The sequence below is a fragment of the Antennarius striatus genome, chromosome 16 (genome assembly GCF_040054535.1).
Source record: "Antennarius striatus isolate MH-2024 chromosome 16, ASM4005453v1, whole genome shotgun sequence".
Classification (NCBI taxonomy): Eukaryota; Metazoa; Chordata; class Actinopteri; order Lophiiformes; family Antennariidae; genus Antennarius; species Antennarius striatus.
Window position 1 is genome coordinate 17,739,396 of NC_090791.1, and position 24,750 is coordinate 17,764,145.

General features: G+C 42.2%; 1 protein-coding gene across 1 annotated transcript; it reads left to right on the forward strand.

The window, feature by feature from the left end:
• On the forward strand, positions 1–23,981 carry LOC137609556 (paralemmin-1-like). Its single transcript, XM_068336651.1, has 8 exons — positions 1–184; positions 14,384–14,435; positions 16,152–16,232; positions 19,023–19,114; positions 19,314–19,419; positions 20,128–20,152; positions 21,386–21,466; positions 22,165–23,981. Exons 2-8 carry the CDS (start codon positions 14,391–14,393, stop codon positions 23,013–23,015), a joined length of 1,281 nt encoding a protein of 426 aa, XP_068192752.1. The 5' UTR covers positions 1–184; positions 14,384–14,390; the 3' UTR covers positions 23,016–23,981.
• Positions 23,982–24,750: the final 769 nt, after the last annotated feature.

Genomic DNA, 24,750 nt, shown 5'->3' on the forward strand with positions numbered 1-24,750 from the left:
CAGCAGCGACACACACATCAGGCTGAAGGCGCCCCTCTTGTCGGTGTGTGAACTTCTGGTCAGTTTGGGCTGCTGAGAGCCTCTGAGACACACCGCAGGACGACGACCCCCTGAGTCTAAATGAACCGACCTGTGAGGTGAATCTTTAACATTCCGGTGAAGTGAACGCGTCGGATCATCAAAGGTAAGAAGCTTCAGGTTTGCTTATTCCTAACAAAGCTTCATTGGAGAGTTTGTGACTTTTCTCATTGTGTCACGAGACACCATCAGAGCACAAAAAAGCTCAGATGTATCACAGGAAACTAAAGCTATGTACAAAACGATCGCTGGTGTGAATGAATCCAGCTTAACTAAGGGCTAAACTGGATTCACACCACAGTAAACCAGCCCCTCATCAATGACTGGGAATGCATCCACACCAGTGGACACCCCACCGACACCAGTGACCTCTGTGAATGGTAGCAGACACCGTTAATATAACCCAACTGCTAAGAGACAGGAAAGGACGCTGTCTGTCGCCAAAGCCTCCAGGACCCCGTTTAATCTGGGGGCTTCTATTAAAGGTGGTGGCTGCTGTCCACCTATCAGCATCACTGTCACCATCAGGGCCGCCTCCACCTTTACTCCATCTCTCTAACTCGTGTCCCGCTGCTCTCTCCTCTGATTTCTGTGGCAGGAATCCCTCGATTTTAATTAAAGAAGGAGATATACGTGGCGTTTTGTGTTGCTCATGATGGCAGAGATGTGAGTGGAACTTTTTTAATGTATAATGTCAAAATACAACATCAAAGGTGGTAGAAAATATCAGACCAAAAGAAATGCCGTACAGGTTTAAAAGTAGCCTCAATTTCAGACAGAATTTCCACCACCTGACAAGAAGACAAATTACATTTATATTCATTTTTAAAATGAAATCTAGAAATGTCGATGCAGTAGTAGGACAATTCAGTAGCTGAAGATGAGATGGGGAAATTTTTTCTGTACTATATTAAAAAAAATAAAACTTAGTTGTAAGCTTAAAATACATTAATAATAAATATTATTGAAACTGCATTCATTAATAAAGTACAGTACAGAACTGGGAATGGTTATCTTCAGTTGACTACTTATCCAAATTAAATCACTCTTTGCAAGATTAATATTAAAAAGCTTTATTATCATCATACTCAAGACAATCAAATTGTAAGGTAAGATGGAGAGTTGGTCCTGAGCCGCTGCACCCTGCCTAATATTCCTTAGAAGCATGTTATTTCTTCATGTTGTGGGGGAAACTGGAGTACTCTGAAAATCCACTCTCCCACAGAGAGAGCATGCAAACTCTACACAGAAAGGCCATGTTGGAAATGCTGGGGTTTGAACCCATGACTTCTTGCTGTGAGGCAACAGCACTAACAAGTATGTCACCGCGCTGCCAGATGATGAAACCATGACCAAAATCCACCTGGTGGTCTTTCACCATTGAATAACACAAAATTCTTGGATCATTTTTGTGTAGATCTGCTATTGACCTCCTTCGCTGAGACAATAAACTGTAGCTCGGTCGTTAGAAAGTAATTTCCTTTTTGTTGAACAAAAAGGTTCAATTGTCCAGTCTCAAAATGTACAGGAGTCACTTCCTACATGGAAAGACACCAAACACTTATGTGTTCATGGCTCCGCAGGCTAATCAGGCCTGTTGTATTGAAGTGTTTGCCTGCTGGAGCGTTTAGCCGTTGTGTTGATGCGACTCCATCCTGGACCTGTCTGCTAGCATCTGAGACGAGAGACGAGTTAAAACTGACTCTCTGACATCTTTACAAGCATCCAGGTTGAAAGAGGCTGCGGAGACCTACTATGAGACGCCCACATGTTGAAGCAGGGCGCCTCATTAGTCAGGAGTCGTGCCGGTGTGGGCAAAGGATGAAGAGGATGGGTGGGAAAAGGGGAGAGATGAAGGGAGTTGTTCTCCACTCTCCATCTGGACGGAATCTGTAAAAGTCTCCCTGCTGTGTCTGAACTCTACCAAGGCAGTTCAAAGTGTTCAAAGTGACACTTTCCATAACTAATAGTTAATAGTCCGAATATCAGAGATGGTTTCAGTTATAGATTTGTCTTTCTCAACATGTTGTCCCATTTCCATCCTGCTTTAATGCCTTGCAGAGTCAGCATAAGTTTCTGTTGTCTTAACGCAGATAAAAATATTTTGCACACCGTCTTCAGCATCAAGACTCCAGAAGATCTGTGGTGCTCCTCTGTGATGACCGCACTCATCTGAGGAAACTTCACGGAGGAATCAAAGATGCAAAATTAAACAGCTTTGTGGTGAGGAGAGGCGTAATGTCAAAAGATTAAAATAAAACATTTACAGAGTTTGCACGTTCTCCCCGTGTCTGGGAGAATTAATTGGCCGTTCCCAATTTTTTAGAGCCAGATCTGAAGTAATCCGAACACTTTGAGGGGACGTTTTGTCTCCAGAGCATTGATTTACTTATTATTCCTCATCTCTGACCTGCTTGTTGAGGGTTGAGGAAGTTAAACCTAAACACACAAACACCCTGATGGATGACTCAGTTTTGCAATAGGCGGTAACCTGACATGCGTCCCACTCCGGCCCCCACCCCCACCGCCACACACACTCCCAGGCTGTTGATGTCCATCATGTGGCTCAAACCAGTTTAAAAAACTACACAAAGGGCTGTTACTCCACGACCTGTGAATCAGCTCTGCATCATGATGGATCGGCACCGCTGGGACACGAAACCTCTGCCCTGCTTTTATTGGCTCTCTTTGCAGATAACAGATTTTTGACTCATTAGTGATCGACAGCTAATCTGGTTTCTGCCATCACACACTCAATCTCTCCCTTTTGTTCTCTTTCCTGTTGTTAGGGTGCTGTCACAGTCCTACACCCACCTCTCCGTCTTTTACTCTCTCTCTCTTTTTGCATAATTTCTGAGGCTTTCTTATTCCACTGAAGTATTATCATCTCTATCAGGTGACCCAGTTAGAGAGGAGGCCTGCATTGCAGATAAAGTCAGCATGGGGCTCAGGAATCATTTATGCAGACATTGTCCACTCATTCATGGTGAATCTGCAATCAGACCCCGCTGTAGCTCAGAAAAGAAGGTTTTCGAGCACAGCAGCACCACGTCAGTGGGAATGAAGCCATGGGAATGAAGGTCAGAATGAAGCTCTCTGGCTCGTGGGTCACATCCCACAGTCAGATCCAAATGTTGTCTTTGCCTTTGCTGCGATGACGTAAACTGTGTTTCCATGTTTTGTTCTGTTCCCTGAGGGATTCCAGTGTCAGTTTCTGTGGATGTAAAATCCTCTTCAATTGGACATCATCTTCCATGAAGTCTACTGCTAAATTATGAACATCAGCATATCTGCATTCACGCATAGATTATTGATGACCTCATGGGCTGTACCTCTGGGATTGGAAAAGAATCCTTGACACAGAAATGTGTCATGATGCTGATTAATGATCATATTGATTGAGAAAAAAATTTCTGAATGAAAAGGAAAAATCAGGGCGACACGGTGCCACTGTGGGTAGCACTGCTGTCTCACAGCAAGGAGGTTGCAGGTTTGTGTCCTTTCTGCGTAGAGTTTGTATGTTCTCCCCTTGTCTGTGTGGCTTCTCTCCAGGTTCTCTGTTTTCCTTCCACCTCCAAAAACATGCACCTTAGGAGGATTGGTTGGTTCCAAATTGTCTGTAGGAGTCAGTGTGTGTGTGAGTGGTTGTTGGTCTTTTGTGTGGCCCTGCGATGCATTGGCAATGTATTCAGGGCGTCTCCCCACCTCTCACCCATAAGGCTCCAGCAATCCCTGTAACCCACAAAAGTGGAAGAACTGGAGAATGAATGAATGACTGAATGAATGAATGAATGAATGAATGAATGAATGAATGAATGAATGAATGAATGAATGAATGAATGAATGAATGAATGATTGAAGGAAGGAAGTATTACCTGAAGTTACATTTTCAGAGAGTTCTTTGGATTATTTTGTATGGAACAATAAATACAGCAACATCTGACAGTACGCCCGACTTATGTGCACCCTTTATTTAAATTCCTGTGAGAAATAATTCTTGCACATTGCAGGTCTGAGATAAAGTTTTAAAAAAAACCTACTTAAAACCACACCTCTCTCATACGAGTGCACATAAAACTTTCTCCACTGTTTAAATTTTTCCCCAAAAATGCCACTGAGACCTCTTCCTCCGTTCATGACAGGGAATAACTACTAATAACCTCTCACTTCATTTGGTATTCAACTAAATTAACTGGTGTATACAGGTAGAGATAATCTCGAGTGATCATCTAATCTCTTGTGCGCAATCTGAAAAATGAGTTCGTGTTGGAGAAAGCGACTTTTGGTTCAAGCAAACCAGGTTTTTAAGTCACAGTCGATCAAGCGTTCGTGAGGGAAGCGTAGTAGCCATGGATTATTTTCATTTGGAAAATGACTGGATTATGAGTTTGGTCTTTCCTCCTCCATCAATTAAATGACTCAGTCTTGAGCTGAATAACTGTTGTAACTGTTATAACACCTCGTGTCTCCACAGATCAGTAATTAAAACAAGTCTATATTGAAATAATGGTCGCAGGCCAGTTGTCAGCTCTCTGTGTTTTAATGAGCTCTGGGCTTTGAAGGGAGATGGTTTTTCTTCAATGGGCCCCAGGTTTCTCTGTGACCGAGAACTTTGCTTGACGGCAGAGTTAAAGCTCTAATAACAGTAGGAGGTTTTTATACTTTATAACAGGAGGAAGGACCCATTCACTGATGTGGAAGTGGTGGATAAAAGAAGCAGAAGCTCATGGTTCAGGAAAACAGACCCAAAGCACTATTATGAGAGGATTCACTGCCCAGAACAGCTGTGTGCGATAGCTGGCTCCACAACTCGCTCGCATAGCATTAGCTCTGAATTGCTATCAAGCCACACATTGAACTGTCGATCACACAGATGGTTATCATCTACTGTCTGGTACCATGCAGGCCGAGCCTGGAAATCAGAACATTGAAATTTAAATGTTTCCTCAGTGTGTTGAAAAAAAAAGAACAGCCCCAACCTGCTAAAACTAGGGGAACAAAATTGAAGAGCATCATATAGCATGCCCTGCAGTTACGTAGTGACGCCGTATGGTGAGATATGGTATGGAGTGCTATTATGCTTCTACTGATGTGAAACGATGATGACAATGTGTGTTTCATAGATTATCTGTCCTACATGGAGATTTAACACCCTTTAAAGTACAATTAGCGCCACTCATTGACCTTCAGTAAAGGCTAATCCTGTTTCATGCAGTGTGAATCCAGAATGTGTGACTCTGGGAGCATCAGGGTTATCATCACAGGGACAGACATGCGTGAAGGACAGAGAAGGGACAACAGTAGATATGAAGCAGTAATAGGACCTCATTGCATTGGTGAAATACAGAGTCATCCATCAAAAATCAGATGACTGTGGATGCGCCCCGCAGCGCTCCACGCCCCCCCCCCCCCCCATTCAGAATAAGGGAATTAAGAAGTGGTGCCACATCGACTGAGACAGAGCTCAATCTGGAATCTGAGTAGGAGGACAAATAGACGCTGATGAATAATTACCCCTCACGTGTGCCACGTCAACTTCAGTAATTGCTCCACGTTGTTGCCCTGAGCTGGTTAGCATTCCACGTCCTCCTGGCTACTTCGTGGGCGGATCAATATGTGCACATTGGAAATCCTGTTTCCTTTGGAGAATGTGGGTGAATGAGTGTGTCATACTACTGTGTAGGCAGCAGCAGCACTTTGATTTCCTTTTGGGGGGTGGGGGGTACAGCCTATGGAGGGTGCGGGAGTTTCATAGAGTCTTAGCAGAAAGATTAGCCTCATTCAACAGCCAATGAAAGATGCATGATTGCGGCGGAGATGACTTTGAGAGATCCGGCTCTATGGAAGTAGAGACGTCTTATCGCTCTGCTATCAACACTTTGAGCAGAGGAGGCTGAGTTATGTGCGTTTAACACTTCTGACAATTTTATTGTTCTTTGTAGGAGTGTGTTACTGATTTGGGGCCCTGGAAAAATCTGGCATCAAATGTTGATTATAAAGCACATAGTGTTACGCATAATTACTTTGGCTAGAGTTTCAGCCTCTTTTCAGCTGTGCATGCGGTCAAAGAGCGTAACACGCTATGGCAGTGTGTTAAAGTCATGGTGTCATGACTGATGCTGGTTCACCCTCTCTCTCCGTATCGCCTCAGGCTTCCATTATTTAACTGTTGCCACAGTCGCTTGTGCTTGTGCCTCTGCTGCTGTGACAGCCGTAGCAAATCGAGCTTAGTTCAATAAGTGAACCAATCTAAAGCTAATGAGCAGCTACTTGTGAATGTCGAATGAATTCAGTACGACGCAATGATCTCATGAAGCTCAAATAAACAGAGCGCTTTAACTGTAAATGACCATGTGACTGAAGTAACAACCAAAGGTGTCCAAGGTCGAGCAAGTTCCAACTGTTTTTTATTTACTTATACCTTTCTATATAATATATGTGAATAAATATATTGTTTTAAGTTGTAGGTATGTTCTCTTCCATGTTCTAAATCTCCCAAAATTCCCATGGCTTAGTTCAGCTCAGAATCCCTTTGCTTGTCCAGTCCTTCCAGTCCTTCTAATCTTTCCAACCCTCTGTTTTTTTGTTTGTTTGTTTGAATTTTTTGTTGCTAGCTAAAGTCCATAATGTCTGACTACACCTGAGAGAACTTAACAATACCTCACAATCATATTACCAATCACACAACAGCCTTTTAATTTTTTTTTGCCCCTCTCATTTTTAAATTGAAGATGAACAATGAGCAATGCAAGACCTGAGTCCTCTTGGGACTCACTGTTTAAATAGTCATGTAGCAATCCTTCCAGCTAGACTAAGTCAACCAGTCAAGCTAAATCAGCAACCATAATCTATCCTCTTCATAAATAATCAATACTATCTATAATGGAAAATCCTAAATGGATGGCATCATATAAATATGCCACAATATCTTATGTTACATCGCAGAAAACGCACCTGCAGGACAGTTAAAGTCAGGATTATGTCTGAATGTAGTTCAGTCAATCCCAACCTGCTTAATCAAGATCCAGACAAACATGACGAACATATACAAAGACACGAACAGACATCTGCTGCATGTTTGAACAACTATGTGTGAAAACTCTGCAGAGACTTTGGTCAAGCTATTTTGGCATTTAGCTGAGGTCTGCGCTGACCTTTGACCCCTCGTTTTTAGTTACACACTACACCACAGGATCCAGGGGAGGCTTTGCCAAGAGGAATGTCAGCCGTCTCCCCTACCGTAATAACAGGGAAACACGTCTCTGTGTGTTTCAGCCCTGGACCAGAACTGATGATCCCTAAACACACTGAGACACTGATATTGGTTACACAGACAGGAGACTTCAGTTATTCATGGGGGACTTTAGAAGGCACAATAGCAGCAATATGATGACTTAAATCAGTGGTCTCCAACCAATTTTATTTTTTAATCCACAGATTGATTTAATGTCAGACAATATTTTCATGGACCGTCCTTTAAGGTGTGGCAGATAAATACAACAAAATAAAATGATAAGACCAGCATAAAAACATTATAATAAATGTGAATCCAATGTGTATCGACTTTATTAGCAGCGTCCTCGTAACGTCACACCAATATTTGTTTTTTGTTGGTTTTGCTAGTTTAGGAGTTTACATTTCGCGGTAACGTGTTCAGTGTTAACAGCCGGAGCGGCCCCTTTAAGAAGGTAGTCATGTGACCGACAAGCGTCAAGAGTGACTCTTAGACAGATGTGGAGGAGAGATTCCACTCATTTAAAACAAAACATCATTCAGAATCAGACAATAAATAAAACAGAAATCCAAATCTGAAGTGTGAGTGTTTTTAATTTCTTTCAATCTACATATTTCATTTTATAAAATAAATGCTATTTAATGTGCAGGTTTGAAGTGTGTCATGCGTCATACATTTAACTAACAATCACACTGCTACTCACCTCAGTAGCGACTGCAGGAGGATTTGAGACAGTTAAGAAATCATCTAATTTTTCTTTTTAACAAAACACACTTTCTGTTTCAGAGCGTGAACACTGAGACAGAAAATAAAGCTCACAGGGGAGCAAACCAGGAGAGAAAAGTGCCAGCTCACAGTCTGCACCGGTGTTCAGCTACATATGTCACCGTTCTGTTGTTAGGACGAGGGAGGGTTGCTGCACAGAGCAGCGTTCACCCTGCTGGAAACACGGGCATCCCTTTTCTCTAATTAACAAGTACATGACAAAGCTGCTCTGAAAAACAACACAACTGAGCACACAGCGGCAGCGTCTGCTGGGGCTTTGATACTGATTTGAGCCAATGATGAAGTAAGCCAGGCTGACATCCGGCTGCAAGCAGCAGACACACACCATGGCTCACAATCTGTACTGCAACATGTCAGCTCCACAAACACAAAGTCGTCTGAGAGAGGAGCAGGACCTCCAAGCAAAAGTAAAAACCCAATATTCACACTGAACACCTGCATGATCTGACATACAGTGGAGAGAATGTAAAGAAGAATGTGAATGTGGATGTGCGTTTACACTCAGGCCTGCAGGTGTGGACAAATTCGAACGCAAACACACTGCATGATGAAGAGACGGAATCAATAATGAATGATTGGTGTGTGATTTTGTAGCAGAAACAAAAACATTTGCAAAGCATTAACATCATAAATTCTCCATTTTCTTTCCAACAACTTCCATCTTTGAAACATTTTAGCTCATTGATGACGTTCAGCGTTAAGGTACAGTCACAGATCTAACAGACAAATCCATCCTCCAGCTTTATATTTTCACTTTGAGTAAATATATATTCAGGTGTTGCTCAGTAATAGGAATGTAATAGTTGGGGAATATCAAGCCCTAGTGGACGTTTGTGGTCTCAGAATAATTTTGTTCCGTTCAGTCTCGCTGCCTTTAGAGCCTTCAAGGGTCGTTTTGAGCAGCAGATGCTTGTTAACTGTAAGAAAAATGAAGTTAAATAATCATAAACCCAGTACATGCATAATAACCAGAGATTATGATAAATACTGGATTCATTCAGAGGCTTCCATACTGAAGCTGCCTCTGCATGATGTGTGAATGGGCAAGTGGTTCATTCTCTGGTCCAACCACATCTTAAATTGTTTCTAGAAACGATTTTAGCTCTAAACAGTAAAAATGGAAGGTCAGGAGGAACCTGGTGTCCAAAAAAGAACACAACGACAGAATAAACTCGACAGACAGACATTGCAAACAAATTTATTTTATCACAAGGGACCAGACAAATGATACAAAAAATGTATTTTTCTTGTTCCTTTTTGAAAGAGCTTGTTTTCGGCGGACATCCCTCCGTTCCTCTGGGGCATCACTGCTGTGAAGGTTGTCCTGAAGATGAAGGCATCACGCGGGTTTTTCCTTGCAGATACTTCTGTCACAAAGTACTTTAAAGCTGGAGCATACTCTTGTGTACCACCGGTGCTCAGACGCTTCACACACACTCTCCTGTGATCTGAACATGAAAGTCGTGCGTTAAATAAAACGACAGCTATAAAAGACCGTTCTGAAGCCTGTGGGACGAGATGTGGTGGGAGAGGAAACTGTGTCGCCCCTCCTGGAAGACATACAGACTCTGAAATCTTTCCCTTTGTGAAGATGTTCATCCCATACAGTCGCACAATTCATGACTGGGCACCAGGGTTGGACAGTAACGGAGTAAATTTACTTAAGTACTGTACTTAAGTACAGATTCTGAGGATTTTTACTTTACTCAAATACTAGAATTCTTTCAAACTTATTACTCTTACTCGAATACATTTCCAAGGCAAAGATTTTTACTCTTACTCGAGTTAATTTCTGAGAAGGCTCATGAATACTCGTTACTTTTAGTTTGCCTGTTGTTGTTTTTTGCCCCCCACCCCCCAAAAATGCAATTGGCCACACGCAGTGTTCGTCAAAGAAGGAAACCTATCACAGTACACGTTCTCAACTGGGATTTACGTAAAAGCGGAAATACGTCATCCCTACCCAATCAGCTCAAAACCAAACCGCGGTGGCAGTGGCGACTGCCGAAGAAGCCTCCATTGAATCTGATGAACATGATGAGCCGGAGTTCTATGAGGCGGAGGAAGAAAACCCACGGCCTCATCCTAAAGATATGTTCGAGTTTGTAGAAGTGAAAAAGGACAACGCGGACTCAGACAAGAAAACGTACATTTTCAAATGTTTATTGTGTTTGCCGAAGAAAACTGACAAAAGTCACACCTAGAGACCTCTTGTCACTTAATTTTACAGCACTACAGACTGACAGAGACTGGCGGACACAGGGCCACTGAGACACACAGACTGGGGGGCAGGGGGAGACACACAGATTGGGGGAGACGAATATTGTGGTACTGGGATATGTCCTTCCTGTAAACATTGAGTTGTTGAAAGCAGAGGTTTAGTTTGTTGTAAAGCAGTGGTTCTCAACCAGCAGTCCACCAGTGTGTCCTTTGGGGGTTCCAGTTGGTCCCCAGTTAAACGAGCTGGTTGGGCCTGTATGGCTCCATTTGGTCTTGTGTGTGTATGGAAGGGGGGGTTTGTTTAATAAAATGTGAAAATGACATAATTGTCCTCTTTGATGATTCCATTAATTTTATTTCCATTTTTATAGATGTTGGGGAAGACTTGGTTCAGTATAACATGATGGTTCTACAGGCAAGCACATCAGTGCAGGTGGTTTCAAAGAGTTTTCTCTGAAACAAGAGATACAAGTTACTATATATAAAATTGTAAAATGACAGTAATTCAGTCAGGTCCATTCTCATCAAAGATTAAAAAAAAAGGAATTTACTCTTCTTCTTACTTTAAGTTCATTTTAAAAGCATTTACTCTTGAATACTCAAGTACATTTAAAAGCAAGTACTTTTTTACTCTTACTCAAGTAATGTATTGACTGGGCCACTCTTACTTGTAGTGGAGTAAATTTTGACCAGAAGTATTTGAACTCTTACTCAAGTACTGGGGTCAAGTACTCTGTTCATCTCTGCTGGGCACTAAAACGTCCACGGAGACAGAATAGTCACGTCTCCCTTCACCCCCGGTGTGACGTGAGATCTGTTTGAGCGCACTAGAGGGAGGCGCATCATCACTTCCCTTGATTTCAGCGAGAAGTGCTACGCTTGAACTGTATTTCCTTCAAGAGAGTGTGTTCCAGTACTCACACTGCTATTCCTCTGCTTTATGTGCTCTTCTAACTGTGTATAACACGCTTCCTAAACATGATCACATCCACGCCTACAGGGAGATTTAGAGTCACTAATTCAGTTTGGTACTGCATGTTTTTGGCGATGGGAGGAAGCCAGAGAACTTGGACAGAACCCACACAGATAGTCCTGGTCCCACTCCTCTCAGCCGGTGGAGTGGATGATAAGACGCTGTGTTCTTCTTTTAGTGTCAGAGAAATGTCTTGTTTGTTTTGCTCCCCAGATCTGTTCATCCTCACAGCCAGCCTCCTCCCCATCAGGCAGTGAGTGGGTGACCTCAGCGTGTCCAGAGGAAGTGATATGTACGGTCTTGTGTCATCAACGTACATCATATTCCGTCCATCAGAGTCTGTTTCCACAGGGCTGCAGTGAGAATAATGATGTATGTGAAAGGCTGACCATTAGGCCAACGAAACGTCGACCAGCCCTGTCGCCACCTCTCATCTCTTTAACCTCCAGCCAACACATGTTTTATATTCCCCCTCTCCGAGCGGCGTTGTGTGCTGTCATGAGCAGATAGCACTTCCCCCGGGGGTCGTCGGTGACCTCGTGCTTCTCATCCAGCTTCTTTCTCATGTTGAAACGGAGGAAAACTCCCAGCAGTGCTTGCGTTTGATGAGCAGTCACAGCTCCTCATTACTCCTCTGTTCACACGCCACACAGATGCAACACGGTCTACCTTCCACCTGAGCGCTCCATGCTAGTTGCGTGTCAATCGTTGTGTGTGTTTGTTCTTTCCCCGTCTTTCCTCTGATCTTTCCTGAGTTTTGTTCCGCGTTTGAAATCACACAGATTTTAAGTGACAAAGTTCTGTCAGTGAGATTTTAACACTACGGTAAAAACGTCACTCTGCTGTGACTTCTGGAACTGTGACTCCGACTGCATCTCAAAAACACAACCTCCTTTTGGAATAGGTAACAAACACCAGTCCGCCGGCACAGAGGACGCGCTGATGTCTAATTTCTCCACGTTACAGAACACACAAAGACACCAGGACTCCTCAGCTTCAAACACAACACAGACATGAAAGGTTAATCCTGTGGCTGTGCAGCTTTGGCTCATCAGACAGCATGTGGGGCCTGAAGCAGATATGTCCTTATCCGTGGTGAACTAACAGTCATTAATGGTAATTTATTATACAACTCAAAGGCTTCTAATCTGGCTGCCTTCAAAGAGGTCTTCAGCAGTGAGGCGCTCTGATGTAAGGCAGGCACCAAGTTTAAAGTCACAGGATTATGAGCCAAGGAGCATAACTAACACTACTTAGAATAAGCTTCTGTGCATATCCTAATGTCGAGAGCGAAATCCAAATTGAATAGATAGCATCACGGTTAAGAAGCATTTAATATGATCATCGACCGTGTAATCTAATGCTTAAAATTACTTTTACTTTTCCCCCTTCTTCTTTCATAGCTGCTAAACTATCAGGAGAACTTACACGGAACTATATTAACTCCGCCAATCGTATAGGAAGTTTTAATATATGCATGAAATCAGTAGAGAAAACAGATATGAAAGTGTGATTCCAATAGTTTCGGTTTACGGTCTGGGCCAGTGTGAGTTAAGTTCAGAGTGCAAGTTAAATGTGTAAGGAATGTGTGGATATCTAAGTATAGCTTCACGCTACGAGCTCCACTCCCTCCCACTGGGACTGGCAAAGCCAAGCCCGCGTTTGGCAGCAGCTCAGATATATAATCTGTTAGTCTGGTGTGGGTTGATCAATGTCTCTGTTTCTGTGAGTGAGTGTTTTCTATCAATCATTGCTCCTTCGGGTTGGCCTTCTCATTAACATGGAGGGACATGGAAAGATGAAAAACTGTTCTTCTCTCCAGCTTTTAGTGACAGAAGTAGTTTATGATAAGTCTGCTGCCCCAAGTCCAGGAAACAATACCAACGAGAATCAGAACCTCATCTGTACCCTCACACGTTCATTCATAAAAATAAAACAGGCAAACCAGTCAGCCAAATCCACCAGTGGACCCATCCAAGCTAAACCCATTATAATGATGCTTTTTTTTATTGGTAGATATTTGACAAAATTTACACACTTCTATTTTCAGTAATAAATGGCAATGTTTTGTGAGAAAGTATAAATGTTAAGTCTGTTCTCCACGTTTAGCCCACTAGCATTTTTTAATTAGCAACACAGACAGCTGAGGCTGTGGGAAAGACACATGTGATTACATAAAGTCTTCATTCACTTTAGACTTGATGATAGAGGAGATGAAAGGTGGAGGGATCGTCATTCTTCATCCTGAGGGGGATGTTCTGTGTCAGATGTTATATCCATAAAGTCCATATAGGGAGATTTCTGGAGTTGTTTGTACATAAAGATCTTGCGGTAGCACCACAATAACGATCCATTTGTATTCATTTGTACTCATTGCAGTGCTTTCAGAAAGCATGCTGGGATTCTGCAAGAAATAGAGGCAGATAGTATAAAACACCGGCATCAGGGTGTAGTGGGGGGAGGCTTCTGTATGCTTTTAGAAAAACCTTTGAAATAATATATAATATATACTTAGAATATATATACTTACCTTCCTGTCACATATCAGTAGAGCACATTCTCTGCTTTGAGGGTTTGGATTTTGCATCGTCTCCAAATTTGAGAACGGTTTTGGTTGATTTAGCTGCTTGTTAAATCTCCTAGCTGCAGGTCAAACATGTACTTTGTACAACTACTACAAACATCACAGCCTACTTCTGCACAGAGAACAGAGATCATTATTGTCAGCATAATTCATCTTCATGGAATTAATGATTTTTTTTGTTGAATGTTATATAATATCTACTGAAGACTATTTAAGCCCTTGAATGTTTAACGGTCCTGTGAAGGAGCATTGGATTTCTTTGTTCTCCCTGCTGTAAAGGCAGTACGTATTATCACACTGCTGGAGGACATTATTGTGGAACATGCTGTAACATTAATCTCACTCTCAGTTGCATCGTACACATGGCTGAAGATCCAGCACGACAGCAGCTTTAATTAATTAATGTTGCCCTTCCAAGTATCCCATTTGGCATACTGTAAATATATTGATGCCTCATGTTCGTGTGGAACAGATTTAATGATTTCTATTTTTTATTGTTCCTTTCCAGGCCTAGGATGGACTTGGCAGAGAAGTACCAAGAAAGGTTGCACGTCATCGAGGTGAGAAACTCTTTCTGTCGTTACTTTTTTTTCTTCCAATTCAGTCTTCCTTAAACCAACATGAAATTTCCCCTCATTTCAAAATACAGTCAAACCTTGGTGTTTTTAACGCTTCTGTTCTCCACCAAATCAGTTTTCGACCAGAAAATCCGAGAATTTTACGTCTCTGAACTCGACCAAAATTTGTCTCTCGACCAAACCGAAAGAAGCCGAGCGTACCTGAACGCGACTCACTTGGGAGCCGAGCGAACTCGAATGCCCAGGATGTTTCCTCCGTAGCGCATTCATGTTCAAAGTTCGATAGGAAACTTGAACAGTGTCTATTTCTACCCTTTCTTATTTATGGTAAACAGTATACAGTGCAGTTTATTGTGTAAACCGAAAGAAGCCAAGCGTACCTGAACGCGACTCACTTGGGAGCCGAGCGAACTGCCCAGGATGCTTCCTCCATAGCGCATTCATGTTCAAAGTTTGATAGGATATCTTTTATTAAAATGAAACACTGTCTATTTCTACTCCTTTTTATTTATGGTAAACAGTATACAGTGCAGTTTATGGTGTAAAATTGTTTTAAAAACCTTCGAAAAAGTTGTTTTTTAGACTTGGAACGGATTAAAATTATTTACATTAATTATAATGGGAAAAATAGTTTCGGATTTCAAACAACTCGCTTTTCGAACAGCCTTCTGGAACGGATTATGTTCGAAAACCAAGGGTTGACCGTATGTAAACTTACCCTACCGCCATTGTTATATGCCACTTCTGTGGAAGGGTACAATGTGATGTGTACAGCCTGGAGTGAGTATGTGAGACCATTACCCGCTGTATCATCTGGCCGTAGCCCCAGCAGACTGAAGGGTTGCAGTGCTCGACCGGTTTGACCTCTCCTGATAGTAAAATGACAAAGCAACCCACTTCAGCAGAGGCAGACAGTGAAGGCCTGCAGTGGACCTCAGCTGCATGTTAGCAGTTTGCATCAGAGCAGAAACAGCGTCAGCATGCATACAATGTGCTGTGCCACTGAACTATTTCTCTCGGCATCCCTGCACTCTGCCAGCTGTATATCTCTGCTGTAATCTGTAGGTCACGTCTCCTATAAATATCCCCCCCGCTCCCTCTCTGTCGTTCTCGGTACTGCTTTCACACAGAAGAAGTCCTTGTCTTCAGGGACCATGAGTGGAAAGGGGTGTTACCAAAGAATTACATTGAAAAGGGGGTGCAGCTCAACACCATGAGTACAGAGCTCTTAGATCATGTTCTGTCTCCTTGTAGCAGGGATACTTGTTTTTAATTCAGAATAAGCTGTTTTTCTGGAGTAATTCAAGCTGTTTTTTGTTAAGAGATTATCTTCAAAGGGATTTTACATTTAGGGTAAGTACTGATGACATTTCTACAATGATTTTTTTTTTGTTTTTTATGTGCAAAAGACCACATAAACAGCTGTCAGGCCATATAAAACCTCGCATTACGAATAAGATGGCGTCTAAAGACATGATAGAGAGTTTGTAACTGATACTGTCAGTGAACGCTGCAGCAGCTTGAGTAGAGTTAAGTTTACTGAGAGATTTTATCTTGATGTCCGGAGGTTGATAATGTAAAGTTCATTCTTACCATCCTTCCTTTTCGTCTGTGCTTTAACCACTAAGTTATGGAAAACGAAAGAGAAATGTCGGATTGTCTCAGGGGCTTATGTTTGTTTGTGTCCTGTGTGGTCAGGAGAGGCATCGGCAACAGGAAGAAGAGAGGAAGCTGAGGAGAGAGACGACAGAGGAGTGGCTGACGACAGCTCAGAAAAAGGTGACAAATGATAGAATCCACCTTCCAACACCTCTCAATCTCACTTATGAACAATTTGTTTTGTTTTTCAGCCTTGCGAAAACCAAATTAAAACGCTGTTTTTCTACTCATCGAAGTTTCCCAATTGCTGGTGATAAACCAAACTTGTAACACCTAAATATTCTCCATTACGAAACGCGAAATGAAACACTGTGAGAACTTTTGTTCTCGTTTTATTTTCCCTGTTTTCCATGTTACAAACTGACCATTGGGTGTTCCACCCTTATGTCATGTCTTACGACTGCTGCTTTCTTGCCAATGCTTTGCTCAGATGTGCTGGGTGGGGTCTCTTGGATTTGATTACGGTTCTGATTTACTCTCAGCATTTTAATTTGAATTTAATTACATGGGCATTAGCATGTTTACTGTGTACAAATCTCCCTTATTTCCTGCATCAGAACTGGGGATTCTCGCCTTTCCAATTTCAAGCTGACTAACTGGAAGAAATCAGTCTAATTGACTTTGGCTAAATGGTTAAATGTGAGAAAGATTGTATTCTCAGTATCTCTACAGCAACGGTGCGGAGAACTGAATCAATAACAAGGTTGAGGCTTCACGTGGTGGAATAAGAGCATCACGAGGTCATCGCTCCCGCTCATACCATCGCCGGGAATGATTGACAGGCTGTGTTTTAACTTCAGGAACAGGATTTCCGGGGCTTGGGATGTGGGGCAGAGCTGCTACACCATTTCAGTGTCAGTCTAAAAAACAACAGCAGCCTGCTGGCCTTTGTCCTCCTGAGAAATATCCAAAATGGCAGCACCACAGGCCTTTTTCATCCTGTAGAGAATCCAAAATGGCAGGGAACAAGAGTCAGGTGGCCAGCAGTAAGTCTAGATCCCATGACCAACTGGTTCTGTTTGTGTGTCAAAGGCTTGGCGGGCAGTGTGTTTGTTTTGGTTGTGTATCTGTTATCCCTTGGGGACTATGAACAAGAGTAGTGACACTACACCCTTCACCAGACCGGTCAATCACACGCAGTAACCCTAGTGTGGAATAGGGAGTATGTTGGTGATTGGGTTTCTCACTGGGTGAGATGGTGCTGCGGTGCAATGGCGTCGTGCCCAGAGTGCCCCCCCCCCACGCCCTGTGCCAGCTGAGATAGGCTCCATTTCCCTGTGACCCGCTACGGCGGATGTTAAGCTAACTAGTTAGCAGCAGCCCCAGTTCACATTAATCGATTGACTTAGACTAACCAAAACATAAATTGGCAGTGTTTTCGTTTGTGTACGTCCTAGCGTCCTAGACGTACATTTTTTGACAGGGATGCACAATCACCAGACAGCGTGCTCTACAGTCACTTCCATTCAACAAAAATATTTACAATTTACAATATTTACGATATTTACAATATTTACATTTCTTCACTCAAATCTCAAAGCCGGAAAATGCCATTATGTTTCTCGCGCACGTTTCTCGTCACGAGATTCATCTGCGTGATTCTGCCATATTAAAATCGACCAAACAACACAACGTCTGCGCGTTTTACACACTGCAGTGAGAGCGAGGAGTTGGTTAGACCCTCTAGACCAATCATAATCTGTAGCTTATAATTGGAGAGTCCTGTTGGGTTTCTCTGTATGTTGAAGCACTTTGAAAATTCTGCTGATGTGATTAAGCGCTATACAAATAAAGGTTGATCAATCAATTGATTGATTGATTGATTGATTGATTATCACATGCCTCCAAAAAAAGATGCATAAGTTGGAGAAAAAGCAAGTGACAATGAGTGCTTTCTTGAATAAAAAACAATCAAAAGTGAATGAAGAAAAAGAGACGGATATTACTACAGATATTAATGAAATCTGTTCGGAGAATATTTTTTACAGCTTGGTGCAGTGTCCACAGGAGAATAAATGAATTAAAGGCAAAGAAATCTATTGAGTGAAAAGAAAAATCTTTCTTTATTTCTAAAACTGTTTTTTTTAAATGACTATCGGGCTTTAACATTTTGATGAAACTAATGTAATTTTACTCTTCTTTTTCTTTTTACTCAAACAGTTATGATGGTATTAATAAAAACAATAAAATTAACAGTTGCTCAGTTTTTATATTGTACTACTGGCAAAACTCAATCCTTGCATACGATTCTACCTTATATTCTATTACCTTTGGGATGCATAAACGTTATATTTTCCTTGAAGGGAATCCCAGGGATGCACTACTTTATTGAGGCCAAATGAACTCTGACTTGGTTTGTCCTCTTTCTGGAAAATCAGAAATACAAACTATTGTAAACATGCTCTGTGGTCAAACTGGGTTTTAGACTAAAGACAGACCTTATATATACTTTTCACACATGTTATATTTAATAGTTGCACTAACTCCACATTTAAGTAAGAGAACTTTATGTTGTTGCTTTAACATCTTCTTAAGGGATGAACGTAGGGCGGCAGTGGCTCAGTGGTAGAGCAGGTCGTCCAATAATCACAAGGTCGCTGGTTCGATTCCCGCTCCTGCCCAGCCACCCGGACTGTGAGCTGACAGCGGGAGGTTTCAGCTCACCTCCTGAGCATTGCCGAGGCGCCTTTGAGCAAGGCGCTGTCCCCCTTTATAAATTGCTCATTACCAGGAAGGAGCTGCCTGCCACTCTACCTCCCACTGCACGCTTACAGGCCCCTCATGTGTGTGTGTGTGTGTGTGTGTGTGAAAGTCTCTCGTTATTTATTTGAGGTCTTTTTCTTTTTTTTCTTGTTATCTCGTTCGTAGCCTGACATTATTGATTTGTTTCCCCCTCCTGATCTCACACAGAGGAGGTTCTTAAGGGAGCAGTGGCTCAGTGGAACATCTTCACCTAACATCTCTACGCCCCGTCACGACGACGACACAGACACCCCTGCAGTGTGAGCCCCTTTAACAGTCAATCATTCACTTATTCATCACTACAGGTGGATTTATTTGACATGAATGGAGCAAAGAGTCCAGTATTTATACGCTGGTGCGCCAACCATGATAGGATTGAACCGAAAGAGACAATGTGATGAATCATGTTAGTTCTAATGTGTATGTGTGTGTGTTTGTGTGTGTGAAACAAAACATAAGTCAGAAGACGTCTGAAGAGGAGAAAGCAGCTGTTACCAGAGAGAAGGAGCGAGTGAACGAAGGATCTGTCTGTTCAGCCGCCGCCAGAGCTCCAGACATCCATCAGGTGAGATCGGTAGAGGGTTCTACACGTGTCCACATGTTCACACTCACACCAGCAAGTAATAGCTTCTGATGGTCTTCATCACATGGAATGAAATAGTATCTGACAACAGCCAGGTTTTTCTTGCATTTACTGCTTTAAATGGAGCAAATTTTTGGAGATAAAGTCGGAGAGGCCAGACTGAGGTGGTTTGGACATGTCCAGAGGAGAGATAGTGAATATATTGGTAGAAGGATGCTGAGTTTTGAACTGCCAGGCAGGAGGCCTAGAGGAAGACCAAAGAGGAGGTTTATGGATGTAGTGAGGGAGGACATGAAGGTAGTTGGTGTGAGAGAAGAGGATGAAGAAGACAGGGTTAGATGGAGGACACTGATTCTCTGTGGCGACCCCTGAAGGGAAAAGCTGAAAGGAAAAGAAGACTGATTTAAATCGAGCAAATCTATCATACAACAGCTTTTTATCTCTAAACTCCACCATATTGGCCTTCGTGTGACACTCGCCACCAACAGCTGGGCTGCAATGGCTGCTGGGTCAAATAACCGCAGCTTCTCTTAATGTGATGAGACTTAGCCTGGTCCAACACCTCTGATGATGACTGTGAAATACTTATGGTGGGGAGGGCTCCTGGTTGGGGGGGGGGGGTCAACACTGACTGTTTTAAATGTCTGCTGATGGAGAGCACTTACAATTGTCCTTATTCTTCTTTCATAGGCTGGCAGTGACGAGGCTGTACAAGGTAAGACATCAACAGGCTGTAATCATCATCAGCTTCCATCTCCTCTTAGCCAGTCTCATGGCTACGCCTGCCTAGAGTCTATTCTCTCTTGACAGATGATAATTTGCCGTAACTAAGTCTTGGCGTAAGGAATAGTGGTTTTAATCAGGATGACAGAATGGAGCCATGGCTGAGGAACAGCTCTGCTCCGACTGTAATCACAGTACTTACACTCTGCCTGCATGACTCATCCTGCAGGCAGACAACAACAACAACAGCATGCAGGAAAACATGCATAAAAAGAACTTTCAGACAGCTTCCACTGTGTAAAGAAAAAAAGGGTACAGAAACCTTAAATGATTAAAAATTCACCGATATGATTAAGGACATACAGTATACTTAAACAGGTCAAAACAAGCACTTACTATGCAGGGATGTACTGTATAATGACAAGTCATTTTGGTTATTCCAGTTTATTTCAATTCACTATGTAGGTAGTCCTCAGCCTACAAACACAACTGGTTCCTAGAGGCCGTTTGTAAGTTAAATCCACTGAGATTTTCCACCACACTCACATGAATGATGCGCTGATGCACTTCCTGATCATCAAAGGTCAGACACGCCCCTTTATGCTTGCTTACTCTTTCACTTCCATTGATTTTTTCAATGAACTCGACCAATAGAAAAACATTCAGAATTCAGCGTTGGCGTCAGTTAGTGTTTCCAGACAGAAACTCAAACCGGCCAATATTGGTTCCTACTTATACCCGAGCACCAATTTGAGTTTTCTTTCAGGTAGTCTGTAGTCTACATGCTGCTCTAACTTTCCTGGCCTGAATTGCCTTCAGTCTCGATGTTGGTGAACGTCCCCATAAACATAAATACATTATGGGTTTGTTTCCTGCTCAGAAGTTCACAGAGATGTGGATAAAAGAAGAAGGAAATGCTGCAGATGACGCCAACAGGAAAGAAAGAAAAGACCACATGAAGTCTAACATCAGAGCAACCTGTCTGATATCTGTTGAGTCACTTTAAACGTGACATGAAATCTGAATCTATAGAGCGTTAATGTTCCGTCCCTCTGTGGGGATTGAAGCAAATAGGGAAACTACAGTAGTTGGATCTGGCGGCACGCAGTTGTTTGTATCTACAAATGTTCATAAGTCAGATGTTCATATCTTGAGGACTACCTGTGCTCATATTATTTTTCACATTTTCATACATGTAGCACAAGGTGTATGTTTTCTGTTTCAGTGAGTAAAGACGCTGAGGATAACTTCACCACACCAATGGAACAACGGATTTTTGCGGAAGAGAGGAATGATGGCCGATCAGGTGAGACAAATAGACTTTAGCTGAAGACAAGCAGAGGGGAGTGAGGTGCAGTTACCTCATGTCTGATGATTGGACTGTCACCGATCTGTTACTCTTTAGTCCAAAAGGTCAGGGTTATGGAGATGGACGTTCGCTCTCATGACAGAAAGAACTTCACTGTCTGACTCCTTCTGTTATAGCACTGCTGGAGCAGATCAACAATATTTCACCATGGGGATGGGATAAATATGACCTAATAAACTGGAATTTATTCTCCAGACTATCGATTAGTTGATTAAATTAGTCTGTACTTCCCTTGAAAATGATGGTGCTTTTGTTTGATGTGCTTCTGGCCTCAGGGTATGACCTCACGATGTCACTGACGTGATCGACCCAAGAAAAATGTTATATTTAGCCCGAGTCCTTGTTACTATAGCTGAACAGCTGTGTGGAATAAAAACCAGTGTGTATATCTCTGTATATCGTGTATTGTGACTGATCACATTGTTGTAAAAAAGCAGTAATAAAGCTGTCAACCTCTCATTATTTATTATATTCTAGTCAATTATGCCTTTAAAGACGGTTTGATTCCACAAAAAACAAGGATGCACTATAGAATGCAAATGTAATTGTTTATTTGTAATTTATTCTTCAGAGTTGTACTCCTTTTTGAATTTTATCTTCAAATTTTTTGAGCTTTGTTCTGTTTGTTGTTTCAGTTCTGGGAACGTTGGCAGTGCAGGTTGAGAGAGACCCCCGGACCGGTGCCACCGTTGTCAGGTCCGTGACTCCTGTGTCGCCACCAGCCGGTGCTCCAGTAGCTGTTCCACTGTTTGATGACGGCAGGAAAAGTATTCACGCGGTCAGCGGGGAGGGAGTTGAACCCTCGACTGAAGAGCTCGGTCAGATCTTGAGTGTTATTGATGGTGTTGGGATGAAAGTACTGCTGGATGAGGTAACAGTAACACCATTCAAGGGAGAGGCAAAGATCAAGAATGAGGATGTCAACACAGTTCCAGAGCGGCAAGTCATGTCTGATCCAACTCGTCATCGTGAGGAGGACACGGCACTGAAAGAAACCTCTAAAGGGTCTGAGCTAGAAGCTCAGTTGAAGGTGAAGGACTCCGCTGAAACTACGGGAACTGTGAAGGAGAATGAAGATAAGAGAATCATGGTGGATCAAAACATCGCAGAAGAAATAAGCGACATGGAGGTTCAGAACTTGGACGAACGCCCCGTCACTCTCCTGTTCCTGGGATACACTGATTCTACACCTGTACAAGATCAAGACCAGGAGAACTATGAAGGCATGCTCACAGCAGAAAGAGTGATCATCAGTGATGAAGGAGAAGAAGAAGTTGTAGCATCTGCTTCACCTCAGGTGAGGGAAGCGTCTCAAGAACATCCTGAAGTGTTTCAAGACGTTCCCCTGGAAGGAAATGGAGCAGCAGGAGTTAAAATCCAGGGAGAGGAAGGAGATAAGAAGCTGCGTGATCCATCTTTACTCACTACAGCTGAAGGAGGAACCACGTCCAAGAGCAAGACCTGCCAGTGTTGCTCCATCATGTAGGAAAAGATTGTGGAGACTGTCCTCGCCAGCCTTAATCCTTCCATTTGTTATCTTTTGCCTTTCATCAGACGCTATACCGCATTGCTGCCTTCATGACAAATGTGAGAAAATATGCTACCATCTGGTGTTATTTTGTTTTTGGCCCTGAGAATCCAAAGCTTCGCTTTATTTTACCAAAGAAACACATTTATTATTCTGTTGTTTTTTTTGTAGCGCCTGTAACTGACTACACTTCTAAGGAACTTTTAAAATCCACTTCTTCCCCCTAGTGGACAAACCTGACAACAACTTCTAGGTGCGTCTCAGACGTCTCTCCACCTTACCGTCTTTTCCATGCCTTATCAATACAAAAACGCTTTGAGCGTTTTCATCAAATGTTGCAGGAAAAAGTTGAGTCAAAAAAGCAATACTTCTATGATTTAATGTGTCGACTTTCATTTTCATGAGTAGAAAAATATTAACACTTTTTATACTTTTCATCATTTGACTTTTTTCTCCACTGCTCCTCAGGACTGCAATAAAAAGAGTACTTGTAGACTATAATATCCTACATTTAAGATGTTTGTGAAACCTTGACCAGATAATATTAGTAGTAAGACCAACAAGCTGATTATAGTAAAGCTCCCTCTGACACTGTAACGTGTACGTGTTACTCCTCAGTTTATGCATGAACTGTATGTCTATCTTTGTGTTTTTTGGTGCTGACATCACGGTCAAATACTTGGGCTCAGCAGCGAGAATTATTTCCTGAAACATGAAACAATAATGGTGACGTCTTTTTAGGACTAGTCAAGAATGTTTTGAATTGCTGCCATGGGAGAATCTTCAAAAATACCAGCAACAGGCCTTCTACCTTTAAGATCTGTTCAGCGTTTTATTATTTTTATTACAATTATTTGGTGTAAAGGTGACACCCAGCATGTGATGTGAAATGTATGATTATGTAGATAAAACACAATCAAATGACTACGTTCTGTTGTGTTCAATATGTTCTTAGAGATAGAGAAACACACACAAAACACACACACACACATACACACACACACACACACACACGTAAACATTTATACATGAAGAAGAGGAGAAGAAAAGAGGATTTGCTTGACCAGATGACACAGAGGACAGGAAGGTACAGGTCCTAAGTAGCTCAGCTGGATCATTCATATTTCCATTGAGCTCAGTATTATCATACTCTAACGATCCTGTAGCGCTCCAGTCAGGTGGGTCTCATCCTTCAATGTTTACCTTTGAGCGTTTTAGTTTCACCATCACTCTAACTTCTTCCTGATTGAGAGCTAGAAATTATTCTAAATATTTATCTGAACCTAGACCGATAAAACCCTCAGGAAAGTTCAAGAACAGACTAGGAGCAATAAAAACTTTGTTTGCTTTATACAGTATATTGGTGAGAATGACGACTAGATCACCCATTTCAACATCTGTACCTAAGCACTGACTAAATGAAACTGCATGTTTTCTGTCATTTAACAGTGAAAATGTCCCCTGAAAGAAGGGTGGAATAAACAGGTTAAGCTCATTAAGGTTCATTAATGTGTCCTATTGCCTGAGATTTAGAAACATTAAGATGCTGCAGTTTGTAATCCAGAAAAACACTGTGGCCACATTAAGCCCCCAAATGCATGAGTATAAATCACAGATTAATACAGTACGTTCAGTTCACAAATAGATGATAGGGTTCCAGTGTACAGACGTGCACTGGGAGAGGAATCCTTGT

Excerpts from the sequence above, each read along its gene's own strand:
- LOC137609556 (XM_068336651.1), top strand. The coding sequence starts at position 14,391 with ATGGACTTGGCAGAGAAGTACCAAGAAAGGTTGCACGTCATCGAG. Across the intron at positions 16,233-19,022 it reads TGACGACAGCTCAGAAAAAG|AGGAGGTTCTTAAGGGAGCA; the intron begins GTGACAAATGAT and ends GATCTCACACAG. Across the intron at positions 19,115-19,313 it reads GACACAGACACCCCTGCAGT|TCAGAAGACGTCTGAAGAGG; the intron begins GTGAGCCCCTTT and ends ACAAAACATAAG.